Source organism: Rhipicephalus sanguineus, chromosome 11 (assembly GCF_013339695.2).
Source record: "Rhipicephalus sanguineus isolate Rsan-2018 chromosome 11, BIME_Rsan_1.4, whole genome shotgun sequence".
NCBI lineage: Eukaryota > Metazoa > Arthropoda > Arachnida > Ixodida > Ixodidae > Rhipicephalus > Rhipicephalus sanguineus.
The window spans coordinates 58,513,317-58,538,783 of NC_051186.1; the positions used below are offsets into that span (position 1 = coordinate 58,513,317).

General features: G+C 45.7%; 1 protein-coding gene across 1 annotated transcript; it reads left to right on the plus strand.

The window, feature by feature from the left end:
• Positions 1–15,646: 15,646 nt before the first annotated feature.
• On the plus strand, positions 15,647–24,939 carry LOC119375068 (uncharacterized; the record flags this gene model as incomplete). The annotated part of the gene is made up of 3 exons (XM_049411145.1): positions 15,647–15,676; positions 19,154–19,440; positions 24,204–24,939. Coding segments are annotated over exons 1-3 (1,053 nt in total), but the record flags the coding sequence as incomplete, so codon positions are not given.
• Between the last annotated feature and the right edge of the window lie 528 nt (positions 24,940–25,467).

Consider the following 25,467-nt stretch of genomic DNA (forward strand, 5'->3'; position numbering starts at 1 on the left):
TAGAGTAACTGATGAATGACGGAGCTTGTAACAGCGGAGCTTCAAAGCGTGCTCCAAAATTCAGTCAACTTGGTCATCGAATGTCCCATGCACGGCATGGGCAATACTTCAAATAATAATAATAATAATAATAATAATAATAATAATAATAATAATAATAATAATAATAATAATAATAATAATAATAATAATAATAATAATAATAATAATAATAATAATCATCATCATCAGCCTGACTACGCTCACTGCAGGGCAAGAACCTCTCTTTCATCATGCATCATTTGCTGCTTCGCACAAGGCAGTTTCGAATGCGCATCCAATAATTGAGGAGACCGGTCCCGTGCCAGTTATACGCAGTACACGCTCTCTCAGATTCGTTCATTTCTCTTTGTGTTGTGCGTATGTGTTTTCGTCCCGTCCTCATCGCGCAGTTTAAGACCTTTTTGAAATCATTAGCTCGCCCAAGTTTTCAACCCATGTTTCGCCAATCAAAACGGTCTTTGTGTTGGCTGCCCGGCCACGTTATCGTCGCAATCATAATCTCATATGCCCAGCTCTACAACATTCTGCTTCCCCCCTCGCTCGCTTGCCCTCTCTTGGAATCATGGGCCTCGGCAGAGGGGTGCAAAAGGGCTCTTGCCCCCCTTCAAGCCAGACCACCACTTGCACCCCACCCAAGCCACACCAGCGTCCCCACCCCTCTTCCCCACCGCGATGCAACACGGGATTGTACAGCACCACCGAGAAATTCCTGGCGACGCCCGTGCTTGGAATCCAGTCTGTTACTCTTAATGGCCTGCGGTTATCCTGCCTTCTTGCTGCCCATGCCCTACCCATGCCCTACACATGCCCATTTCTTCTTGATTTCGACTAAGGTGTCCATAACACCCTTTTGGGTAACCCGACACGGTGGTGTAGTCGTGATGGTACTCGACTGCTGACCCCACAGGTCGCGGGATCGAATCCCGCCCGCAGCGGCGGCATTTTCGATGGAGGCGAAAATGCTTGAGGGCTGTGTGCTTAGATTTAGGTGCCCGTTGAAGAACTTTCGGTCGAAATTTTCCGGAGCCCTCCACTACGGCGTCCCTCATAATCATATCGTGGTTTTTGGAAGGTTAAACCCCAGCAATTAATATTGACACTCATTTGTTTCCTGACCCAATTTGCTCTCCTCTTGTCCCTTAAGAAGGGAATACGTAACACGTAAAATTACTACAAACAAATGCAAAACATTAAAGAAACAAGCAAGCAATGAAATATCTTTGTACAGGGGTTGTCGCTGGAGCCAACGTTTCGACAGCTGGTCTTGTCCTTGTGAGGGCAGCAGAAGACAAGTCCACTTATCGTAACCTTGGCTCCAGTGACAATCCTCAGTGTACAGGGACTTTTTGTCTCTTCGAGCCTCCGTCAATTACCCTGAACTTCTGTATTGCTTGAAACAATCAAGAAAACTCGATGCAATGCAGGTTACAACATATAAGAACCGTGTTGTAGGCGTTACTGAAAAAAAGTAACTAAATACGTTACCCGTTACACCATAAAAAAAGGAACGCGTTACCGCCCTACGTTACCTACAAAAAAATGTAACGCGTTACCGTTACCGTTACCGAAAAAAAGTAACGGACGTTACCTCTGCCGTTACTCCGCAATCATAAATTATAATCGATGTGTCTTTGCTGCACGAACCCACAATAGCAATAATTTAAATCTGGAGTTTGTTTCACATAAAACTTCTAACCCAAACAACGAATATACCCCAAATTCTGATCTAATGAGTATTACTTGCACAAATGTATCGGACCTCAGCCATGGTATAGGGGCTTAAAGTTGCCTTTAGAGTTACGTGTGATGGCTTCTGCCTCTGACACATGGTGAAGCCGTTTTTGTCAATGTGACATTATACAGAATATGAGAGTCAATCATCAACGCTATTCGCAAAGAAAGCATCAATGAAATCTCAAGAAATTTACAATAATTCTGATGGTGTGCTTCTGCTAGCAAAATAAATGCGCGAATTTTGTAGTAATAAAGAAATGCTTAAACGGGCTAGTTACGTAAAAAAATATATGTGCATAAACATTTTTTGTTCACTTTAACCTGTATATTTACCGCAAAAATTGCGAGCGTTTATGTGAGGGTGTTCAAGATCAGCCTCACTCGCTCAGGAGTTCAATAACCAGAAACTTCGCTGCAGCTGCAGATAGAAAAAGCAAAATTTATTTTTTAAAACAAAGTTGATAGGCCTTATCAACTTTGTAGCTACTATAAAACGTCGCATATTTAGACATTTTTCAAAAACAGTTTCCTTAGCTCTACAAGTTTCAAACAATGTTACTTTACTCTTTGTTGCGCATACATTTCATACACAAAATATCTTCTTTGTAACGATAATATTTCTGTTTACAACGTCGTGAACTTTCGAGAACGACAGGTAATGAAATTGGTCCCTCCGGATTGAATGTGTTTGACATTTTTCCCTCGTAAATTATGCACTTAATAAGGAAATTAAGTTCCTTTTCGGGCTACTGGCATGGGACATGCATAAAATATAAAATACTCAATTAAACTTAAAATGTTTGTTTTCGGTTCCGTGTCGATCTCTCGTGGAATCACCCGTTTGCAATAACCACGATTAGTACACTAACTGCGGTAATGTCTGCCGTGTAGCTACCTGTAACCGTGGTTAGCCGTAACCGGTATTAAGGTAGTGAGTAAAAAAAAAAAGATTTTTTTTTGCGTTATAAGAAAAAGTTCTACGTTTCGCGTCCCGCTCGCACTCTTTTTCAGGGTCTTCTTCCAGCCGGGGGTCACACCAATTCTCCACATTAAGGCAGACTCTTGATCGGCAGCGCACCTGTAGACCGGTTGACGTTACCGGCTGTCGCCTGGATCGGCCAGAATTCCACAGAAAGCCGCTTAATACCCTTGTCACACGGGTAGTCTAACCACAGTTAAGTACGACGGCCGTTAAGTCTAACGGCTGTTGTACCTTGTCACACGACAACCCTAACCGCAGTTAATCCGCCAACGGCCGTTTTCGTAAACGGAGGTAGGCAACCCCTGTTAGCGCCGTAAACTGACAACATGGCTGCCTCCATGTCGGACGCGAGCAGCTCGGCTCCCAGCGAAATATCAAGCCAAAAGCGTGTCAACTGGACCGTTGCGACGATGGAGGCGTTTATACGCATTTGGGAAGATAAATTACCGGCTTTGAGGTACCAGTTCGTCCGTGCTGCAAAAATATCGTGTGCATTTCACGAGATTGATACACAGCAGCGTTCGTTCATTGAACAGAGCTTCACGCTATTTGATAGACGCGCATCAAAACACGCTGCTGACGCGTCCTTAATCGAGCGTGAAGCCCTGTACAAGGCGGTCTAATAGCGGTGTTGCACGAACGCAGCCATGTATGAACTAAAGAACGCTTGGAAGCGCTGCAAACGTGTGACAGCGCCTCTGTCTGGTTTACGGTAACTGTGGTTACGTCCGTTAACTGCAGTTGGGGATAACAGCGGTTAAGCTTACCCGTGTGACAAGGGTATAAGTCGACGACGTGGGAGTTGTCGAATTCGATGCGGTGGTCGTTTACCATGCTATGCTCAGCGAGTGTACTCCTTTGTCACGCCAACTTGCGGGCATCATTTTTATGTTGTCGCAGCCTTTCGGGGGAGTTCTTTGTTCGTACAAAATTTCACGACCAGCACGTGGTATGGAGTAAACCAGCCCCTGCGCTTTCTCTTCGGCCGGCCTGTCATTTGGGCACGTAAAGGCGCAGGTGCCAGCAATCCACCTGCTACATCCACTTCCACGAGAAGCATGTCCGTACAGTTTCTCATGGCGAATTATGCGGCTTTCATCAAGCTTTGTGTGGCGATGGCCAAAACCTCCACACAAGGAGTCGGCGCGTCTTAAGAAATTGGTCCCAACAATTTCCACAAAAAAAGAAAAGCGATTCCGCCCGCGCTTTCTTGGTCAATGCCTGGCAGGCCGACAGCAGTCCGACGCTGCAACAAAAGAATTTGTCGGGGCGAGCTCTGAGAAGACTGCACCCCCAGGATGAAAAAGTAACGAGTAACGTGACACCACACGTTACCGAAAAATGTTAACGTAAGTACGTTACCCGTTACAGTTTCTAAATTGTAACGAGTACGTTACTAAGTTACCGAAAAAAGTAACGCGTTACCGGTAACGCCGTTACTTGTAACGCGTTACCGCCAACACTGAATTAAGAAGTTACATATATAAAAAGTTCAGAACATTCCGTTGAGTACTGCAAATCACAGGCCTAAAGTTGATTGAAGGTGATATTGTTATAACAGCGGATAGCCAAGGTAAGCTACGATATATACATCACTAAAGAGCAACTAATTCCTCTATCTGTCCCATTGACACTACTTGTTGGGGTTTATACGTCACAAAACCACGAAAGTTTAGGAGAGGCGCCATAGTGGAGTGCTCCAGAAATTTCGACCACGTGGGGTTCTCTAACGTGCGCCTAAATCTAACCACACGGGCCTCTAGCATCTTTGCCTTCATAGAAATGCGGCCGCCGCGACCGGGATTCGATCCCGCGACCTTCGGGTCAGCAGTCGAGCACCGTGACCACAACATCACCGCGGCGGGTATCAGTCCCATAGGGGTAGCCACCAATGTCCCGGAGTAGAGAAAATGTATGCAGTTACATTCAGCGTGAAAGCTGTAGGGAGTGCGGTGCAGTGATGTGCCTGCCCTTCGGCGACGCTGGCGTTACAAACATGCAGCCTGTTCGGCGTCCATGGCGGGAGAGAAAGCCTTTATTTGTGATTCCGTGGCGCCCTCTCCCATCCTCCTTTCTCTCCTCCTCGCCTTCACTTTTCCTTTCGCACCCCCTTCTTATAATATATTATACATGACCACGCTAAACGTGGCTATGCTATATGTGCTTTTGTCTACGTGACGCCATACATGGCTTTGCTATGCTTTACCCTCTCCCTTCCTCCTTTCCCTCCTCCTCACCTTCACTTCCATTTCCCGCTCCCATGCTATACTATACTATACTATACTATACTATACCATACTATACTATACTGTACTGTACTATACTATACTATACTATACTATACTATACTATACTATACTATACTATACTATACTATACTATACTATACATGGTTATGTTATACATAGCTATGCTACGCATGGTTTTGCCGGCATGACGCTAAGCGACCACGTGAGATAACAGATGACATCGTACAACAGCCCCGGCCTCTAAAGTGCTCCGCACTTAAAACCTCAAATAATCAGGACATCTACACACTAGCGGTGCAAAGACTGAGGAAACAGCGGCGCTGGTGGCCTTCGTCTCCTCCTTTCCGCGCCTCACCCTCACGCCCCTTTCCCACCTCTTGCTATAGTATACTACACATGGGTATGCTATGCTTTACCCTTTCCCCTCCTCTTCACCCTCACAGATGCCCCTCCCTCTCGCACGTGCGCACGACTACGCTTACCCTCAATAGAATATCTGTTGATATTTGAATGCATATAAAACATCAAGCATTATTTCTCTAAGGGTGTAGGATCAGCGAATTTTCGGTATAGAATGCGTAAATGTCCCCTTCTTTGAATTACCGTGACGCCCAGCTTGTTTTTATGGTACGATTCCGTGTCTCCGTTTCGAGATATGTTTACGGGCTTTTCTTTATTCATTCGCAACCGTTAAGCTGCAAGGAAAACGCGTAAACATGGAAATAAGTAGACGTCCGAAAGTCGGGGCAAGATTTATTGCTTTCCGAAAAGCCACACACGTCGAGCGGTCCGAGTTTCATTTCGAATCGCTTGAAAAATGACATCCGCCCCCGTAAAGTGTCGTTCGCGCCTTCCACGTACCGTTTTTCAGTCAGACGCTAATGGTGTCGCGTCGTACGGAATTCTTTTTCGGACCGCCGCTTCTTACAATGTCGACATTCCGAAACGACATCTTCCGAGTTCCATCCAGAATATCGTTGAAATTATTCCGGCCGCTTCGGCTTCCGCGTATACAGACAGCCGACATTAACACGTCAACACTGCCGATCCATTCATTCGTTATACTTCACATCACGAATGCCGGAGATACAGTTTCAAGGACAGCACCCTTTGTAAGAGGAAAAATCAGCGCCAAAGGAGAGAACAATTTACGCGCCAGCTTGCCCAGAATGACTTGCCTTTACGGGAGTTGTAGAAGAGTGGATCGTTGAGGTAGTCGGTCACGCACTTATACAGTGAAACCTCGGTGATACGAATCTCGCGGGCTTACCAAAAATATTCGTATCATTCGAAATTCGTATCACCAGAAAACATATAAAATTAGTATGCGACAAAAGAAAGTTGGCATACGTTTTGATTCAGTGTTTTTCAGGGCCGCAGCGACGTCATGAAAAGCTCTGAATGATTGCCAGTAAAGTTTGTAAACGACAACGATCATACTTGTACTCGTATATAAGGTGCATGCGCGCGTGTGTAATTAATGAACCAGATGTGTTGTGCCCTGAGACCGCTAGTAGCCCCTTCCTAATCTTGCTACGCTTTTCTGCATGACACCAAAGCACCGCGACGAAAGTGACTTAAGAAGCGCTGTGCATACGATAGATAGAGACCAAGCTCCTTCGCCAAGACCGTCCGCTTCGTCTCTTGGGGTCTTCGTCCACCTTTAATGGGACTTCATGGCGGACCCGCAGCCCAAGTTTCAGTCTTGTTTCATAGAACGTCTGATTGCGGGGACATGGCTTGCATCGACGTAGCAAGCACGTGTTAACATAGTACAAAGACGCTGCTGCCTCGAGCACAGGAGCACGCGTCAACGCGTCGAAAAAAAAAAGAAAAGCGCGACGACAACGTCATCTGTAACTTAAACGCGAAGGCGACTAAAGGCTTCCAATATTCGCGCGCACTATCTCGGAGGCAACGACGCAACGATGATGGTCGCGCAGCGCGCATGCCCGCGCCCGCGCGCGACTGCCGCGTCTTCCGCGACAGCGCGGGCCGCACCTGTTTGTACATGTGTGCTAGCGTACGTTCGTATCAAACGTTGTGGGGTGCAAATCGGTTCGCAACAACCGTACTCCAATACATTGCAGGCTAATGGGCCTTGGCCGGGACCACAGAAAAATTCGTATCACCCCGAAATTCGTACGAGCCGTGATCGTATCACCGAGGTTTTACTGTAATTGGGAAAGAACAGCACCAAAGGAGGGAGAAGCACAAGCGAAGCAACGCACAAGACAAGTGCTGGCCCGTGTGTTCCTTCGCTTGTGCTTCGTCCCCTTTGGCGCTGTTTTTTTCCCCCGATTACGAATGTGTGACCAACAAGTCCAACGAACCACACTCCTACAACACCCTTAAAAGCAATTCATTCCGAGGAAGCTGTCATGTTTGGCAAAACTTATTGCTGGGCTAGTTGGAGCATAGTTAAATAAAGGACGCAACCGGCGACGAAGACGTAGACGAGGAAACATGTGCAAGCGCACACTACCAACTGGTTTATTTTCGAAAGAACACTCAAGATACATGATAGTACGCGCATGCGCAGAAGGCACAATGAAACGCAATCCTGCAAAAAAAACAAACAAAAAACACAAAGAAACACACTTCCACTACTGTGAAGCCCGAGGAAGCGGGTAGCACGGGCACCCAGCGATTCCCGTTGCGCTGTTGTTATTGTTATTGGTGCTATCATTGTTGTTGTTGCAATGTGGGTACTATGGTATCGTGAGGATTTAACGTTATGTGCTGTGCCGTAATGTGTAACGATGATTAAATGCTGTTATACTATGACTGTGTAGTGGTTCCGCACGGGAATCGGCACTGGCTGTTGTCGTGCGGCGGCTGTTCGCTGAGCCTTCATCTTGTAATTTGCCTTGCGTCGACACTGTCCTTCGCGAGCCAGCACTCGCTGACGCTCCATGCGCTCTTGCTCAGCGGGATCCTTCTGGAAAGTGGAATGTAGAGGAGCGCGGAGAAGCTTATAAAGGTCCCGGCGCAGGTGCGGCTGCCGCACGGCGCGCTCATTGGGCGCCGGAGAAGCGCCGGTGGGAGGAGCAATCAGCCGCATGTTTCCGAAGCGTTTTCAACGATTTTAAGTTAATTATCGCGATTACTTCTCGGTTAGTTGCGTTGATTATATTATTTTTAGAGCTTGTTCGTTCAATTTAACCTGAATTGTAGGCCTGTATAGACACCTTGATTCTGAGCTTGATCACGGCACATGAGATGTATGGACGGACGAAAAGCGGGGCCCCTAAAGCGCTACGCGCCTAAAACAAATTCATCGCAGTGCAAGAAGGTCGAAGGTACGCTTACGCACCTACTGCCGAACAATTTGACAAAGTAACCTCAGCCAGTTTCCTTGCAACTGAATCGCGACTTCGCTTTAGACCTTAGTGGAAGAAAACATGGGTACACATGCGCAAGACTTACAATGAATCGGCAGGCGCGAATCGGTTCCATTCTTTACGGACAGTGCGTGCTCCTGCAAGCGAACATTAATACATCGGCCAGTTTGGACGATGTATACGTAACTGCAGCTCAACGGAATCATGTATACAACACCAGCAGAGCACCCCCTAAAGGATCGAAATAAATAATAAAGGATCGAAAATGTTTTTGAAAATAAACCAGTTGGTAGTGTGCGCTTGTACTACATGTTCCCTCGGCTACGTCTCTATACCGTGTTGCGCCGCTCTCCTTTATTAAAATTTGCCATGGTTATATTAATGCCAAAGTATCAAATGTCTTATTAAAGACGGAAACTGACCCTTTGACAAGGGGGGGGGGGAGGGGGGCGATGGACAGCAGAATTAGGCTAATGAGATAAGCTGGCGTGTCAAGTGGGTGTCGACGCCGACGGCCCCTTTTCGCGTTTCATGAGCTATCTAAGGCTTTCGCCTTAAAGGGGTAATGCCACGAAAAGTTTCGGTTTCATGTCTTTTTTAGATGCGAAGCATCTTATGGCGGATTTCAAAGCGGTGGTGTGTGGCGTGACCACCCTTACTACGTATGCGCAAACCCTCTCCACACACTTCCTCTCGACTCCACCTCTCCCCTCCCACACTCACCTCCCCCTCTCCACTTCACTTCCCTCTCTTCACTTCGCGTGAGTGCTCCCAGAATATTAATTGCGACATGTACGTCTCTAAACGCTAGTTCCGGTTCCTCCTGTACCCTGACGTCACGACACGGTGTGAGATTCTCGTCACGTGGTCCCGCAAGATATCGCGACGTTTCAACGGCTGCTCCACTCTGTGGCTCCGTCGATGACGCATAAGCGGTCATTTTGCATATTTTAGTACCTGACCTACGTCATCACAACCAGCCGTACAGGTGCGTGAAGTCACCAGAATTGACACTGTACCCTGACGTCACGCTAGTGTCGATGTCAGTAGGTGCGCCATGTGAAAACTGACCTTAATGTCAAAATAAGATATCAGAATTTGCTGAGTTTTACACTTGCTCGGAGCCGTCTCTGTATACGGAGTAAAGGCAGCTTCGAAAATTGGTGTCCGTATCCCTTTAATCATAATCAGCCTGACTGCGCCCACTGCACGGCAAAGGCCTCTCCCATGTTCTGCCAATCAACCCTGTCCTGTGATTGCCGCCGCCACGTTATACCCGCAAACTTCTTAACCTCATCTGTCCACCTAACTTACCTAACTTTGTCTTCCCCTCGCTTGCTTGCCTTCTTTTGGAATCCAGTCTTTTTCTCTTATTGATCAGCGGTTGTCTTGCCTACGCCCTATGTGCCTTGCCCATGCCTATTTCTTCTGGTTGATTTTAACTAAGACGTCCTTAAGACCCGTTTCTTCCCTGACCCATTCTGCTCTCTTCTTTTCCCTTAAGGTTAAACCTACCATTGCACCGTCCATCGCTCACTGCGTCATCCCGAACTTAACTTGAACCCTCTATGTGAGCCTCTAGGTTTCTGCTCCGTAGGTAACTAGCGGTTATATTATACCTAATATATAGTATTAACGCGATAACGCGATAAAAGAGCTCGTTTCGCAGAAATTCCGGTGTCGGCGTCGTTGTTTGATTCACACTTCCATTTCGCATCAGTAAAGTTCATTCTCCTGAGCGACAAATCGGCGCTTTCCGTGAGCGAAAATTCGGGACAGATGCCAATACATAAATAAAAAGATGAGCTTTGAGCCGAGTGAGAATTGAAACCAGGCCATCTGCGCGCCAAGCAGGTGTTCTACCACGGAGAACAGAAACAACAACAACAACAACAAAAAAAAAAAAGACGGTACAAGAATAACATGTAGTGGGAGGAGTCTCCTTAACGCGTGTAATTTTGCGTGGCAGAATTGTAGGATGGCACCAAGACGTCAAAACGTGTGAATCGCGCAACGAGTGGGCGGTTTAAAGCTGCCCACTCATTACAAAGTGGGCAGCTGCCTAGGTGCGCGTGTTGCCTTACGGGACGCGTTAGTGGGTACTTCGCCAATTCGCAGAAGGAAGAATTATGGCGCAGTGGGCACTTCGCACACGGAGGAAGGAAAAAGAAAGGAGTGAGCATCACGTCACGCGATCGAAGCCCACCGTGTCGGCCCAACACGTGATCAAAACGTCAGAGCGCGCGGTAGGTTTTAGTACTACCGGTGGAGCACCGTTTTCGAACCTCCTCCGTGAGCCGGCTGGTCTGCGCCATAGAGTTTCCTACAATACTTACTAGAGGGAACTCTGGCGCTAGTGTCTATGGGAGCTGCAATGCATCGCGCTTCAGCCAGCATGGGAATCATGGGTAGTACACGGATTTGTCTAAACTTCGTTCTTTCGGCTCCGTTTGGCTCCGCGTCGCCTGCATCCGCTTTGTCGCAAAACAAAGTTCAGCAAAAATCTGCAGTTTCACTTCACCACTTTAACTTCTTTAGGCTCACCGATTCAAATCTGGTCACGAAGTTCACAACGATCCACTCTTTTATCCGAAAAAAAACCAAAACATAGCAATAAACAAAGCCACAAGTGCGTTCGAAGCCCGCAAGCACGAAGACTAGGCAAATCCGTGTACTACCCATCATTCCCATGGTGGCTGAACGATCGCAGCGCCAGAGTTCCCTCTAGGTCATTTTAGGAAACTCTATGGTCTGCGCCGAACAAGCGCGCTTCGATTAAAAGCTACCGGGGACCATACCCGAAGTCTCGGCAAACCTCATTTATTGCGTGATCTTGACGCAAAAGGTCACGTGTCGGGCCGACACTGCTGGCTTCAAAACGAGTTGGCTTGCCAAGGCTGGCTGCGTGACGTAATGCTCCCTCCTTTCTTTTTCCTTCCTCCATGACTTCGCAACTGTACTTGCAGTAGGCATCCTAGGATAGTTTGAAACGGCCAATGTTACGCGCACAAACGTTCCTTTCCTTGCGGCACGGTTGAAGGCGATGCGCACGGAGCCCGATTACGCAATCGCGTTCTACTCTTGAAGGCGAAGCTCAAGCGCCCTTCGAGTTTTTTAAGTACCCTTTTAAATATAATACTGGTTCGCTGCCGGAAATCAAACCTGCACCCCGGCGTTCAGTGATCCTGCACCCCCGCAGGTAGGGGGCCTATTACAGTCGCTGTCCAGTTTTCCTTTACATGCTGCTTACGCATCTTGACCGCAAGAAGGTCAGGCCACGCAACCAACTGCCTCGTCGACGGGGGCCACTCGGTCGGGGAGTCTGCAGCGAGGCGTGTGCCTTCATACGCGCGCAGTGGGGCGTAGCAAAGGCGCGCTTTACCCGCGCGACCACTGAACCGCGTGGTATTCGAATGCGGGAGGGGTACCCCGGGCAATAACCGTTGCAGTATTAAAATCCACGAATTCACTTCCGCTCATAGCGTGCGCGCCGGCGGTTCGAGAGTGGCGTCTCCGTGGAAAACGAAAGAAGGGGAATTTTTTTCCGAGGCCTTCGTTTATCTATTAGGCACAACCTCCTTGGGCACAACCAAATGAATCGAACAGACAATGAAGCCAGGGAAAACATGGACGACGTTAATTGTTGACTTTAACTCTAGTGTACTAATTGCGACGTAAATAGAAATGAATTGAGGTGGACGAAAACTCAACCTTCTCGTCGGTGGGATCCGAACCGAGAACCTTCAAATTACGCCGCCTCGGGCGAAGATCGCGTGCCACCTGACGCCCCCCTGCAAGATGAGTGTTCCACACACGCTGCCTGGGCTATGAGCGGCGCTGGCTAACACTCCCAGGGATTACATGCACAGATATACCCAATGAAGTGGACGGGGAAACGCCTTCTATCGTAGCAGAATTGGCAGTGCATCGGACGCGTAATACGAAGGTTGTGGGTTCAAATCCCACCGACCAAAAGGGAGATTTTCGTCCACTTGAGTTCATTTCTATTTAGATCACAATTAGTACACCGGTCAAAAGACAAAAACTAACGCCCTCTATGCTTTCCCTGTCCTAATCGTCTGTTCCGACTGTTTCGGTTCTCTCTCGATATGGAAAGTGTTTCTATCAGGTTGGGCGAGATGAACGGATCATAATAATAATTGTTGGGGTTTAACGTCCCAAAACCACCATATGATTATGAGAGACGCCGTAGTGGAGGACTGCGGAAATTTCGACCACCTGGGGTTCTTTAACGTGCACCTAAATCTAAGTACACGGGCCTCAGACATTCTCGCCTCCATCGAAAATGCAGCCGCCGCGGCCGGGATTCGATCCCGCGACCTTCGGGGTCAGCAGTCGAGCGCCATAACCATTAGACGAGATGAACGGAATGTGAGGCAGAGAAGGATGTAGGAATATTCAGCTTTTCGTTGTCGTTCTGTCACTTTTTGTTACATTTTTTTTTATAAAACTTTAGTGTTCACCTCTTTCAAGGCGTTTACGTTTTACTGCAGTGCAAGAACCTTTTCCGGAAGAAAAGTTGGACGCCTCATTCTCATTTGGCCACCCAATTCTTGATATGGTCTATATGTATACCATTGGATGAATTGACGCTGACAGCAAGCACAACGCGGGCGACGACGACGGACCGCAACAGCAACTGCTGCTAGAAAAATTGACACGGTCCTTGACGCATTAGCCAAAGACGACCCGAAGCCGAAAGCCATCTTCTTCTATCCTTCTCAGTCGTTTGTGTCCTTCGATTGTATCTTCTCACGCGGCAAAATCGCTGTCGGAGTCGCTGGACGACAAATTCACGCCTCGTTCTTTACGTGCACCACGTGCAACTGACAGCATACGATAGGTGCCGCTACAAGGACGTCACGAGTTGCTGTTCTCACGTGTAGTAGACTTACGTCAGACTGCGTTGACACGTCACTGAGAAACCACCCCCTCGATATCGAAATCGGGAAGTGGTTCTTAAGGTAGCGGTCATAAAAATATATTTGACGCTTTCCGAGGCACCACGATTACTATTTTTGGGGTTCTCGACTGTTTTTATTTAGAGCAACAGTAGGAAAATCAATCCGGAGCCCGCCACTATACGGTGCGTCTGATAATCACATCGTGGTTTTGGAGCGTAAAACTCCGGCATTTATTATTATTATTATTATTATTATTATTATTATTATTATTATTATTATTATTATTATTATTATTATTATTATTATTATTATCATTATTATTATTATTATTATTATTACGTCGAACTGTTACTCATTACGCGCGGCACGCTACAGTACCGGCGTCTAAGAATGCCGCGTGTCCCCCAACCTCGAAATATTCCGAGATTCTGTTCCGCAAGGTGGCGCAGGTGAAACACGTGGTACAGTCTATATATATGTAAAGAATACGCGGCTGCACGCATCGGTGATTTGCACTCCAAGGTCACGTTCACCTGCACAGCCGGCCGCCTCTTCTTTATCTTTTGTTAACCTATCCCGGCGCCCGAGACGAAAAGCTGAGCATATACTATGGAACACTGAAGTGCAACATCATATCTGTTTATGCCGATAAATTATTCACACACACACACACACACACACACACACACACACACACACACACACACACACACACACACACACACACACACACACACACACACACACACACACACACACACACACACACACACACACACACACACACACACACACACACACACACACACACACACACACATTGCAGTGTGTGGCCTGAGGAAGAGTTGATTAAAAGGGCACAAAGAGACAAACTATTTTTTCTTATATAAATTACTCATTCAAAATTACAAAATCGCCACGCTTGCCGCGAGAAGACCCATGGTAAGCGAGACAACGCGCAAAAAGAAAATGCGGTTAGCGACGCCACCTTGAAATTCCCGCGCCAAACGCCCTGACGTCATAGATTTTGACGGCATTTACTAGGTCCCGCGTAGTTCCCAATCTGTAAAAATGAAGTACGTTGTCCTCCGAGGGGATCATAGAGATAACATATCGAGCTTCAGTAAATTTTCGTTAAGCCAATGTGGCCACGATTCGAAAAATACCATTTAAAATCTGTGACGTCACGCGCGGAGATTTCGTCGCGAAATTTAAAAACCAAACTTTGTCCTCGATTTTCTCCGCTGATAATACACGTATTATGGTGAAATTAACGACATTGTAGTTCTCAGAGTACAATTTATCATTCTATACCCGATTCATTGTTTCACTTCAGTGTTCCTTGAAGATGCAAAGAAATTTTAGGCATACAATACGGCGACGTGTTGCAAGAGTATTGAAATGGCGAAGAAAATTACTCGACGAAAAATCCCTGTCAGATCTCATACAAATAAAACGCACTGCTTTTTCTTTTCCACCGATTACAGTTCCCTTTTTTCTAAATATTACAGCGTCTATATGCATTTCACACAAAGCAACCATGTTGGAGCAAGGGACGAACGAGGGTTCTATATGTTTGATGTCCAGTTTCTTGAGAAGCAAGACACAGCTAACGATGCAAGTAAGCTAATCTTTTAAAGGAACACTAAAGGGCAAACCGATTTTTCTCGTATTAGTAAATTAGCCTTTTACAATACCAGATAGTTATGTGGTATTGTGAAACCAAAATCACCGCGCTTACCGCGAGAACACGTTTGGTAAGCGAGAAAAGGCGGGAATGGAAAATGCGGGTGGCGACGCCACCTTGAAGATCCCGCGCCATTCGCCGTGACGTCATAGGTTTTGACGGCGTCTGCTAGGGCCTACGTCGTTCCTAATCAGTAAAATGGAGTACACTGTCCTCTGATAGGGGCGAGAGACTTAACGTACCAAGTTTCAGGAAATTTCGTTGGGCCAATGCTGCCAAAATGCGAAAAATGCGCTTCAAAATACGTGATGTCACGCGCAGAGATTTCGGCGCGACGTTTAAAAGCGAGACTTTGACCTTGATTTTCTCCTCTAGTATTACAGGTATGACGGTAAAATTACCGACATACGAGTTTTCAGAGTAAAATTCACCAATCAAAATCGATTCGCTGTTTCACTTTAGCGTCCATTTAAGGGTCTCGTTGCAGGTGACATGAGTGTGTTTTGATCCTGACCGATCGTGCTTTAGCAGGATACCTAAATATTTGAACTCAAACACTGCCTCTAAAGTAGCATTTTTGAAGGCACAGGCAAAGAAGGGAATGAGCATCGTGCAAACGACACGGCGACGGTCTTGGGAAAGTTGATATTCATTTACCACACAATGGACCAGTTACAGAAGTCATGAACGAAGGAATACCTGAGGACATCATGGTTAGTTGGGAATATGATTCAGGCCCGTAGCTAGGGGGGGGGAGGCCTAGCTACCCCCCCCCCCGAAATTTTGGTGAAGTAGGTGTTTTTACGAAAAATAATTATAAAAATAGGTGTTTTTCTCAAAAAGTCAAGGTTTTCAGCAAGTGCCCCCCCCCCCCAAACAAAAAAAATTCCTGGCTACGGGCCTGATGCAATTGTATGATATAAAACGCTATCATCTGCAAAAAAGCATGTCTTAAATGAAGCATGTAGGGGGAGATCGTTAACTTAAAACTGTAATAAAAGGGGACCCGGCAGTGAAGCCTGCGGAACTGCTGATGAAACAAGCATCAAGGGTGAGTTTTTAACTTCATTTCGAACGCAACACTGCGGCTGAAACTTTTTGTAGTTTCATTCTATATATTTTGTCCTGTTCTACTGCAATTGTGTTTACTTTTATTCATTGTTGTGCTACTGCTGCTTTAAACATTATGTATTACCATAATCTGCCTTTAACAGGAGGTCCCGATATAGTCCGCGACTTCGGGACCTCCTTACGTGTGCTAAACACGTGATATTCCTGTATTTGTATCAATAAAATTCTGATTCTGATTGTGAACAAAACGCATCACACGATGGAGTCAAGGGAGTGCAAAGCGATTTCTTTGTTGCCTTGTGGGTAACGTGATGAAAAAACTTCACGGTAACGACTTGAACAACTAGTAATTCATACTTTGCCTACTTAATCATTAAGACACAAAAAAGTTGGATTAAAGTACCTACGCACTCGAAGTGATGATTTCTTTTTCGGACCTCTCATTTTGTAACGTTGCCAAACTAAGTCGGACATTTAAAGAGAAATCGTCCGGATACTTGGAGAAACAGCGGCGGTTTTGTTGGCTAACATACAGCTAGCGTTCACGATTGCAAGTGCTTATGTGGAACTGTTGATTCTGTTATTGTCGTAGGGTCCTGAACAGCTAGCGTGCAGATTTCCGGGCGCTTATGTGGAACTTTGTGTAACTTTCATGTTGTCACCCTGAATCGTCGACAAAAATATTCTCGAAAGACTTCAATGGGTCCTGAATCACACTGCATCGATTGTCTCAAAGATCTCTCGAGTCCGTCAAGTACCATCGGTATTCCAGGGATTTGTCGCACACTTGCAGCGCTTTCTCTCGTCCCGACGAGTGCGCTGAAAGCTGCTCAGGTAGGAATGACACGGGGAAAGATGTTACGCCAGCGTGCGAGGTGAAACGCGATCCCTAGCTCTCTTCCGTTGTGAATCTTGTGCGAGAGTGTGACACAAATGTGCAATGTAAGCAGACTATGGAGCGCGGCGCCGGTAGGATGCGGCACCCCGTGGCAAGAAGCGCATCTGATCCAAACGTCGCTTTTGATTTATGTCGGCTACTGGCCAACAGCGTGGTATCTGCTGTTCAACGTCAAACAGCAGGCGCCGGCAGCCCCGAAGAGAGTGAGCACAGACTTCTGTATGAAAAGATGACGCCTGAGAAAATGGCAACTTCGCATTCCTCTTTTAAACTATCTTCGCCGAGCACGACGCTAAGATTTAGCTGAGCTGGTCATATGAGTGTCTGCTAGCCTTAGCATGTGTTTTCACACGAAGCCCAAGGTGTGGTTCATGACCCCTTTAAAGGAGCACTGACATCAAATTTACGCAAATGGATCGTTTTGCATCCGCGAGTAGCTATCGACCCGCTAGTAACGATTCGCGACTCAAAATGCAGCGGAGGGACGAATAAGTATCTGTAATATTGATTAATATATCCGGGTATCAAACGTGATTCAAAAATTGGGGGACCCTTGGGCTTCACCTTTAAGAGTTGGACGCGATAGCGAAATCCGGCCCCTAGTGCGCACTTAAACCACTAAGTGCATACTTATTAATGCGTGTTACACACACACGCACACGCACACGCACACAGACACACACACACACACACACACACACACACACACACACACACACACACACACACACACACACACACACACACACACACACACACGCGTGTGCGATGTATCTATAGTAATGGTACAGGTTTTCGATATAAAGCACTTCTGTGCTAGAACGGCGGAACCATATAGGCTCTGCTGTAGTCTAGACATGTTTGTCACAATGCCTCACAGATGGCAGCACATTATCTAACGTTTGCTCTCAATCTAGCCCCCCGTCCAGCCTGGCTCCCCCATTCCCACTCCCATTTATTGTCAATAAAGTTTATTCCTCCTCCTCCTCCTTGCTTGATAAACGCCTCCTCTAGAAAGGAGACGTTGCCTTGATATGTTTACCGCTAGATGGACATAGTTGTCCATTTTTGGAGCTGTTTGAAAGTTCGTGTGTGTTTTTAGCGGCGATGGCTGCACTATCCCGGCTTTTTTTGAAGCATGGTGTTGCGCAAAAAACGTAGTTTCATGGCCTCGCCAATGTGCCTACAAATCGCCGAATGGGCTCATTTTCGTCGTGACACCTGCCGAACAAAATGCGTCGAGACTCCTTCCACTACATGGCATTTATGTAGTGTTTTTTTTTCCGAAGCAGTTGCAAGTAACATCATGGCACGTTCTTTCCAATAGCGTGCACTGAATCTATACGCATCTAGTGGTACACCAAGGTACTTTGGTGGAATGCGAGTCCAGTTAACCCCTGCAAACTGGTTCGGCGTACTGCCCCATGAGCCAAACCATAATCCTAAACTTTTTGAGGAGTTTAAACGAGCTCCAGAAACAATGCCAAATTTCTCAATTTCAGATATCGCATTTTCAACACTTGGTTTATCGGTGCAAATGATCGCTACATCATCTGCATAAGCTAATATTTTAACTTCATTGCCTAATATACTGAATCCTCGGATACGACTCGATTGTACTATGCTCAAACACAGTGGTTCAAGATAAAGGGCAAACAAAAGTGGTGACATTGGGCATCCTTGCTTTACAGACGAGCCAATAGCAACTGATTTTGAAAGGTGACCATTAACAATTAGACGAGTCGAAGAATCGTTATAACAAAGTCTGACTCCGTTAAGTACTATGGAACCAATATTGACATGTTCAAGGAGAGAAAAAAGAAATGAATGGCTCACACGATCAAAAGCTTTTGCGAGGTCTACCTGCAACATTGCCAGCTGTTTTTGACAACTGTAGCAGTACTGAAGAACTGTACGCATGACGTGTATATTATTTTGTATGGAGCGACCTCTAATTCCACATGTCTGATGAGGACCAATAAGAAGCGACATCGCAAATTGCAACCGATTTGATAGGACTTTCGCAAAGATCTTGTAATCAGCATTTGATAACGATATTGGTCTGTAACCCTCAACACTACGCAGTTTTTCTTTATCAGAGCTTTTTGGTATCAAGACCGTATGACTTTTACAGAAAGACCGTGGGAGCGTCTCCATGTCATAGCTTGTTTTGAAGATATCCAGCAAAATCGGAGAAAGAGTCCCTTTGATTGAACGGCAGGCCCAGGCATTTGTTCCATATCGCCTTTCCATTTTTGGGAGAGCCGAAGCTTGTAATACTTTTTTAGCAACAAAGCTTTACTATGTGCTGCAGCTTATTCATTGTGCTAGGTCTTACGTGCAACGCTTCCATCGTATATTTGCAACGTTCATATGGTCTTCGACTTTTGAACCCATGCGTCGTGACAACATTTTCAGACAAGTTAGTGACGGTGGTTTGGGTTTAATACATTTGTATCTATGGCAAACAGTTTCACGCTTCTTCTTTTTCCGTGACAATTCCCATCAGGCCCCGGAAAGTCGCAAGTTCCAGCGATCGCCGCAGAGGGCGAAAAAATCGACCGCGGCGAGTTCCAGCTTCAAACACCGGGAGTGGATCTACTAACCTCTGCGTTAGGATAACATGGCGACGTTGTGGTGGCCGCCATTCGCGCTATTTGACTTTTTATGTAGGGGCGCCCTCGTCGGACCCAAACTTCAAATTAAAATATTCTTGAAATAAGGAAGTCTAGTTGTTTGCTTACTGTTACACTTCAATAAACAAATTGCTGTTTATACGAAGTGGCCTTGCCTTGCCAGGTACCACGTCATCAATCTTTTGTAATAGTTTTTGCTCCAACAGACTCGTAGTTGTCAGCAGCCTATCGGCATCATTATCTTCATTTCAAAATATACGGCGGCGCAACCGCAGCAGGTAACGGTTCGCGGTGCATTGGGATGGGTCTCGCGCTGTTTCGTTTCGCTGTAAATGTTTCGAGCCACTGCCGGCCGACACACTCGCTTTTGTTCTGTTCGTTTTGACTCGTTAAAATCCTTTCGCGAAGTGCATTCAGCTGACTTCAGGGGAACGAAGGGACCGTTGAAGCTTTCACCGGATGACACTCGTTTCAAGCCCGAGAATATACGGACCGGTGAGTAAAAACCCATTGCTTCAGTTTTTTTAAACCAATGGCTTTGTGTGGGTGTCACACGGATGCGACGCACTGCAATATTCAATTTTTCAACGTCATACTCTGTCGTTGAGAAAACGTGCGTTCCTTGCGGCGTGGCTTCACGTGGGAGCGGGTTGCTGAGTTTATCGTTCGGTTAACATTAACCAGGCCACTGCAATAAATAAAGGGAGGCAATGGCATCACCAACGCCTCGCATGTATCTTCGTAACTAGCCCGTATATCGGTGCAAAAAACATATGAGTTATAGTTTGCCGGATCGCATTTGAGAAGCCAGGTTTAGAGGTCTCATTTCTCCTGCTGTCAGTTTAGGTTATCTTTACTACACATTTAGTGTAACAAAAGCTTCACATAATTATGAGTGTACTTTCACTTTAGTGTGATAAAAAACCGTCACTATAATCAGAAATATTTTTTTTTCTGCTGTAGCCTCCTGGCCTGACAAGGAAACAGCTGTGTGCAATGAGCAAGGCACCTGTTACATGACACGCCTTGTAAAGAAGCTAGCCCGAGTGATACAACATGCATTATAAGGTACGTTTACATATATGTATAACAAACCGCTGTTTTTGTTCACTATGTTTATATGCTTACTTTTGCAAAATTTAATATTTCATTGATTATGCTTATGAATATCTGGTGATGTCATTACTTGTTTTTCCAGGATTTCCAGGCAACGACAGGGTGACTACCCCCGAATGTCCACTCTGCAAGTGCGGCGAAACATGTGAACGTCTGCTACAACAGGTCATCTTGAACCTCACGCTTGCAATGCTGTATATGTGAATGGTTTACCAGGCATCTCATGGAGGTGTGCCTACAATCGACCACAAGTATTAGCTGTCTACTGTGTCATGCAATCTACACCGCAATAGCGTTGAAATTGAGCACTAGCTCCGTGCATTAGTTACGTTACCTGGCACTGCTGAGCTCAACGACACAGGTTTTATACCCAGCCACAGTGGTCACATTTCATTGGGGGCGAAATGCAAAGACACTCGTATGCTTAGATATGCGTCTGAAGTTCAGGGAAAGACAGAAGTTTGAAGAGACGAAAAATTTGTGAACAAGAGGTGTCGCTGGAGCAAATGTTTCGACGAGCAGTCTTGTCTTCTTCAAGGCTACAACTGCGTTTGTTTATCTCCAGTCAGTTAGAATCAATCTAGAGTTGCCCACTACTGTATGACTCATAATCATATCATGGTTTGCATGTGAGTCATCAGAAATTTTAAATTTAAGGGTAAATATATAGAAGTCTGTCTGGCTGGGCAAGATTATAAGAATAAAAAGACTCTCCAGCCACATTTAATCATTAGTCTTCTTAATTTAAAAAAAACTAAGAGACCAAATAGGTCTCGAAACGTAGGGTCAGTTTTCTTTAAATTATAAATCACATTACAAAACGAACATCACGGCAGTGAGGGGAATTAACAGTCTTTCCAACATCTAATAATATCTGGGGTTTAACGACCCAAAATGACGATATGATTATGAGGGACGCCGTAGTGGAGGGCTCAGGAAATTTCGACCACCTGGGATCTAAGTACACTGGCCTCAAACATTTTCGCCTCCATCGAAAATGCAGCCACCGCGCAACATAAATGGAACATTTAGTTGTGCATTATGAGACAATTTACAAACTATGCTCAAAACTGTTTTGCCTTAATTAACTGTGTTTAGATCATAGAAGTTTACAAAAAGATACGACAAAGCTTTACAAGGCTGTGCTCAATTACATTAGCCTTTGCACATATGTTCAATGGGCTCCTTCTAATTATTTACAGCTAATAAACAAATTATAACTGTGACGAGCACTTCTTCCAGCACAGCTTCACCAAGCACGTTTACGTTGTCGTGATGAGTGAGATTGTGTTCAGTGAGTATGGTAGTGCTTTCTTTTTTACATAGCAGAGGAACGTCCCAAATTTGTTTGAACACACCTACTTCTGCTGTTTGATTAAATTAACATGTCACAGTTGTAGCACCTACCACTATGAAGTGAAAGTCTGTGAACTACTGTCACAAAAAAAAAAAAACCTAGGAAGTCCGCCGCGGTGGTATAGCGGCTACGGTGCTCGGCTGCTGACCCGAAGGTCGCGGGTTCGATCCCGGCCGCGGCGGTCCCATTTCGATGGAGGCGAAATGGTTGAGGCCCGTGTACTTAGATTTAGGTGCACGTTAAAGAACACCAGATGGTCGAAATTTCCGGAGTCCTCCACTACGGCGTCTCTCATAATCATATCGTGGTTTTGGGACGTTAAACCCCAGATATTATTATTATTATGAAAAAAACCTAGGAAATCAAAGAGGTAATTTTAGACATACATAAACTTGGAGTTATCCACAGCCACACTACAAGATTTTACGTATTGTCACGGGGTCGTGACGTCGACGAAAGCAGCGGTCGGTGTGTCCAAGATGAAACTTTTTATTCGGCCGAACTTGTGGCCAGGAAACGAAAAGTCGAACTACAGCAATACACACTGCACACTGATAGCGGCGAACAGGCGTCGGCCGTCGATAAACTGATCTGTGGCAAGGCGCGTCGGCATTTATACCTGCGGCATCGAACATTCGACTCGAGCATTATCACTGGTGGCTGCGTTAGTTAGACAATAAACTGAGCTGTTTGCAATTGCACACTCCAGCCTAACAGAAGATCCTAAAATAATCTGGAATGTTCCCAGGCATTCTGGCACGGTTTGCGCAACGCAGTAACTACACGTGCAATTGGCCAATAACATAAAACATAGAAAGAAAGGAGCGCATGCGGCAGTATTTCAAGCCGGAGCTTCTAAAAGTAGCAGGGAGAATACATACTTGAGCTCCCAAGCCCAAATATATTGAAAAAGTAAATAACACAATAACAAGTATGCAATATATATATGACCTTTATTTATCCAGCATTGGCACAGGTTCACATCATGCCCCACAGTTTGATTTCGTGAGTGTTTGCTTGCAATAGAGTGCTCAAGTTCTATCGACATGTCTATGTGATACAGAGATTGTGCTTACGGCTGAGCAGTTGTTTAGTGTTGTGTGCGAACACCAACAAAGATGTACGATGCATGCCTAAAGCTTATTTTCTTAGAACTGTGCTTCTGGAATCTAAGCACTCGCCTTATATCTCTGTTTCTTTAGCATTCATCTACGCTGCATACTCAGCAGTCCGATTACTACTAGCGCCAAGAAATTCTAGCTGTAGAAACTGTGTAACTGAACTATATCGAGGAGCAAAAAGAGCCTGAAATATTTTCTTTCACCTACTACCTGAATACGTAATACCTATGGTATGGCTTCACGGCCGAGAAATTCGTGCCTGCCCTGTAGAAACAACGCGATATTCCTTATTTGTAACGCATTCAAGGTGACATTGCAGAGCGAGAAAGATGCAGAACTGTACGCATCCGCGATTGTTTACGTAAAAGATTAATCAAAACTACATTGCTCTCACTGCGCCAACTATCTGTCGGCGTAGCGCAAATTTCGTTTCCGACTCCACACCATGCACTCAAAGATCAACACAACCTGGCAAGCGCCGCATGACTAACGGAAGGATAAGACCCTTGTCCTAAAGCTACGCTGTTAAAACTCGGACGCTGCTACACAACGAGAGCAACGTTCTTTCGGCGATCTCGGTGTTCAGTTATATGCACATATTTGTCAGCTTTCAGACTGATTACACACGTACGGGTTGAAAGCTTTCGACGTGTATGAGTGACTTGTTTTGCTTGGACCTGATTGTATACATTGCTTGTACCAGCTTGGGCACTCACAATAAACGATGCAAACCTTACTTGATTGACGTTGTTTTTGCCAGTCGAGGCCAGTTTGGTCACCTGGCGATAAATATTACACACGCGAGCAGCGATTTAGCAACGACAAAGAACAAAATACCACAGGGAGCAAAGAGCGCAGTAGCGCGACCAGGGCGAAGCAACCGCAAAAACGCGTTTGTCTAATGATGATGATAGTACTTGCAGCGCCATCTCGCCTCGCTCTATTGCAGTTCAGTACGCCGCCGCTACCCTTATTTCCGTACTACAGTCAAAGGTACAGTTTCCGTTCTCTAAAGTGGTAGATGTTCTCTGATTCCCATCCCATCATTCGTTCGTTCTTGCAAGTTAACTTTGTTAATTGTTTCCCTGACTTGGTTGTTTCCTCAAACTTCTCCGCACGCCCATGCCTGTGGGGATTTATGGAGGAAGTTTACTCTGCTGTTCGATTTCTTAAAGCCCGATTTTCAACAGAATATTTGTATACTGTATCACGCAAAACACTATATAAGGACTTAATATCTATGCTCTTCCCACCTCCGCTGTACCGATCATCATATTTTGATCTTCCAGGCCATGATGTGTTGAAACGAGTGCAAAAAATGTATATATCTCCCAATTCAAAAACATTCTTCTATAAACTCCATTCTGAAACACTCCCCGTAAAAACATGGTTACAAAGAAAAGGCATTTTTGTATCCTCGGTCAACTGCCGTCTCTGTGATGTACCTGAAACAATAGAGCATTGCTTCGTGAGCTGCAAAGATGCGATTCTTTTCTGGGATGTCCTTCAGCGAACTCTGCAGAAAGAATTTGAAATTAATTCGTACACTATTCGTTATTTGATGCCAACACCTCTTGATGAAGTGCCGTACGATATGTTCCTTGTTATTGGTATGCACAGTTTGTGGAAGACGCGAATGCAGGACCGTAACGCAGAGCCGATCACCTCGTCACGTATACATTTCACCCGAATGGTTATTAATTTAAAAGAAGTTTACGACGAACTTGATTTCAGACCGGACTGGTACACAATATTGGCGAGGTGCTTAGCCTCGCCACCTTTTCTGTGCAACACCTGATGAAGAACTCTCCCTGGAATGAAGGACTATAAGTTAGTCTTCCAGTTTTGTGGAAGTGCTTGTACTTTCATTGTCGCTAAGTGTCTGTAGTAGTGTAACTCTACTGTTGTGATACTGTGTACTATTTTCATACGCATTCTATTAAATACCATGATCAAAAAAAAAAAAAAGTAACATCATGGCTTTGTGGTAGAACACCTGCTTGCCACACAAACGGCCTGGGTTCGATCCTCAATGGGTCGAAAGATTTTTATTGTTTATTTTATTTGCATCTTTCTCGATTTTTCGGTCACGGACGATTTTTCGCTCACAAGCGACGCCGACACCGACGGCGGAATTTCTGCGAAAGGAGCTTTCTAACGCCACGTCCACCTGGATCGGGACGCGCGGCGGTGTTGCTACACCGCTGCGCGCCCCGATCCAGGCGGCCGTGCTAACGCTATCGCGTTAAAACGGATGGAAAGCCCACCGCTTTGTAGTGCTGGCAGCGCTACCTCGTGACCACGT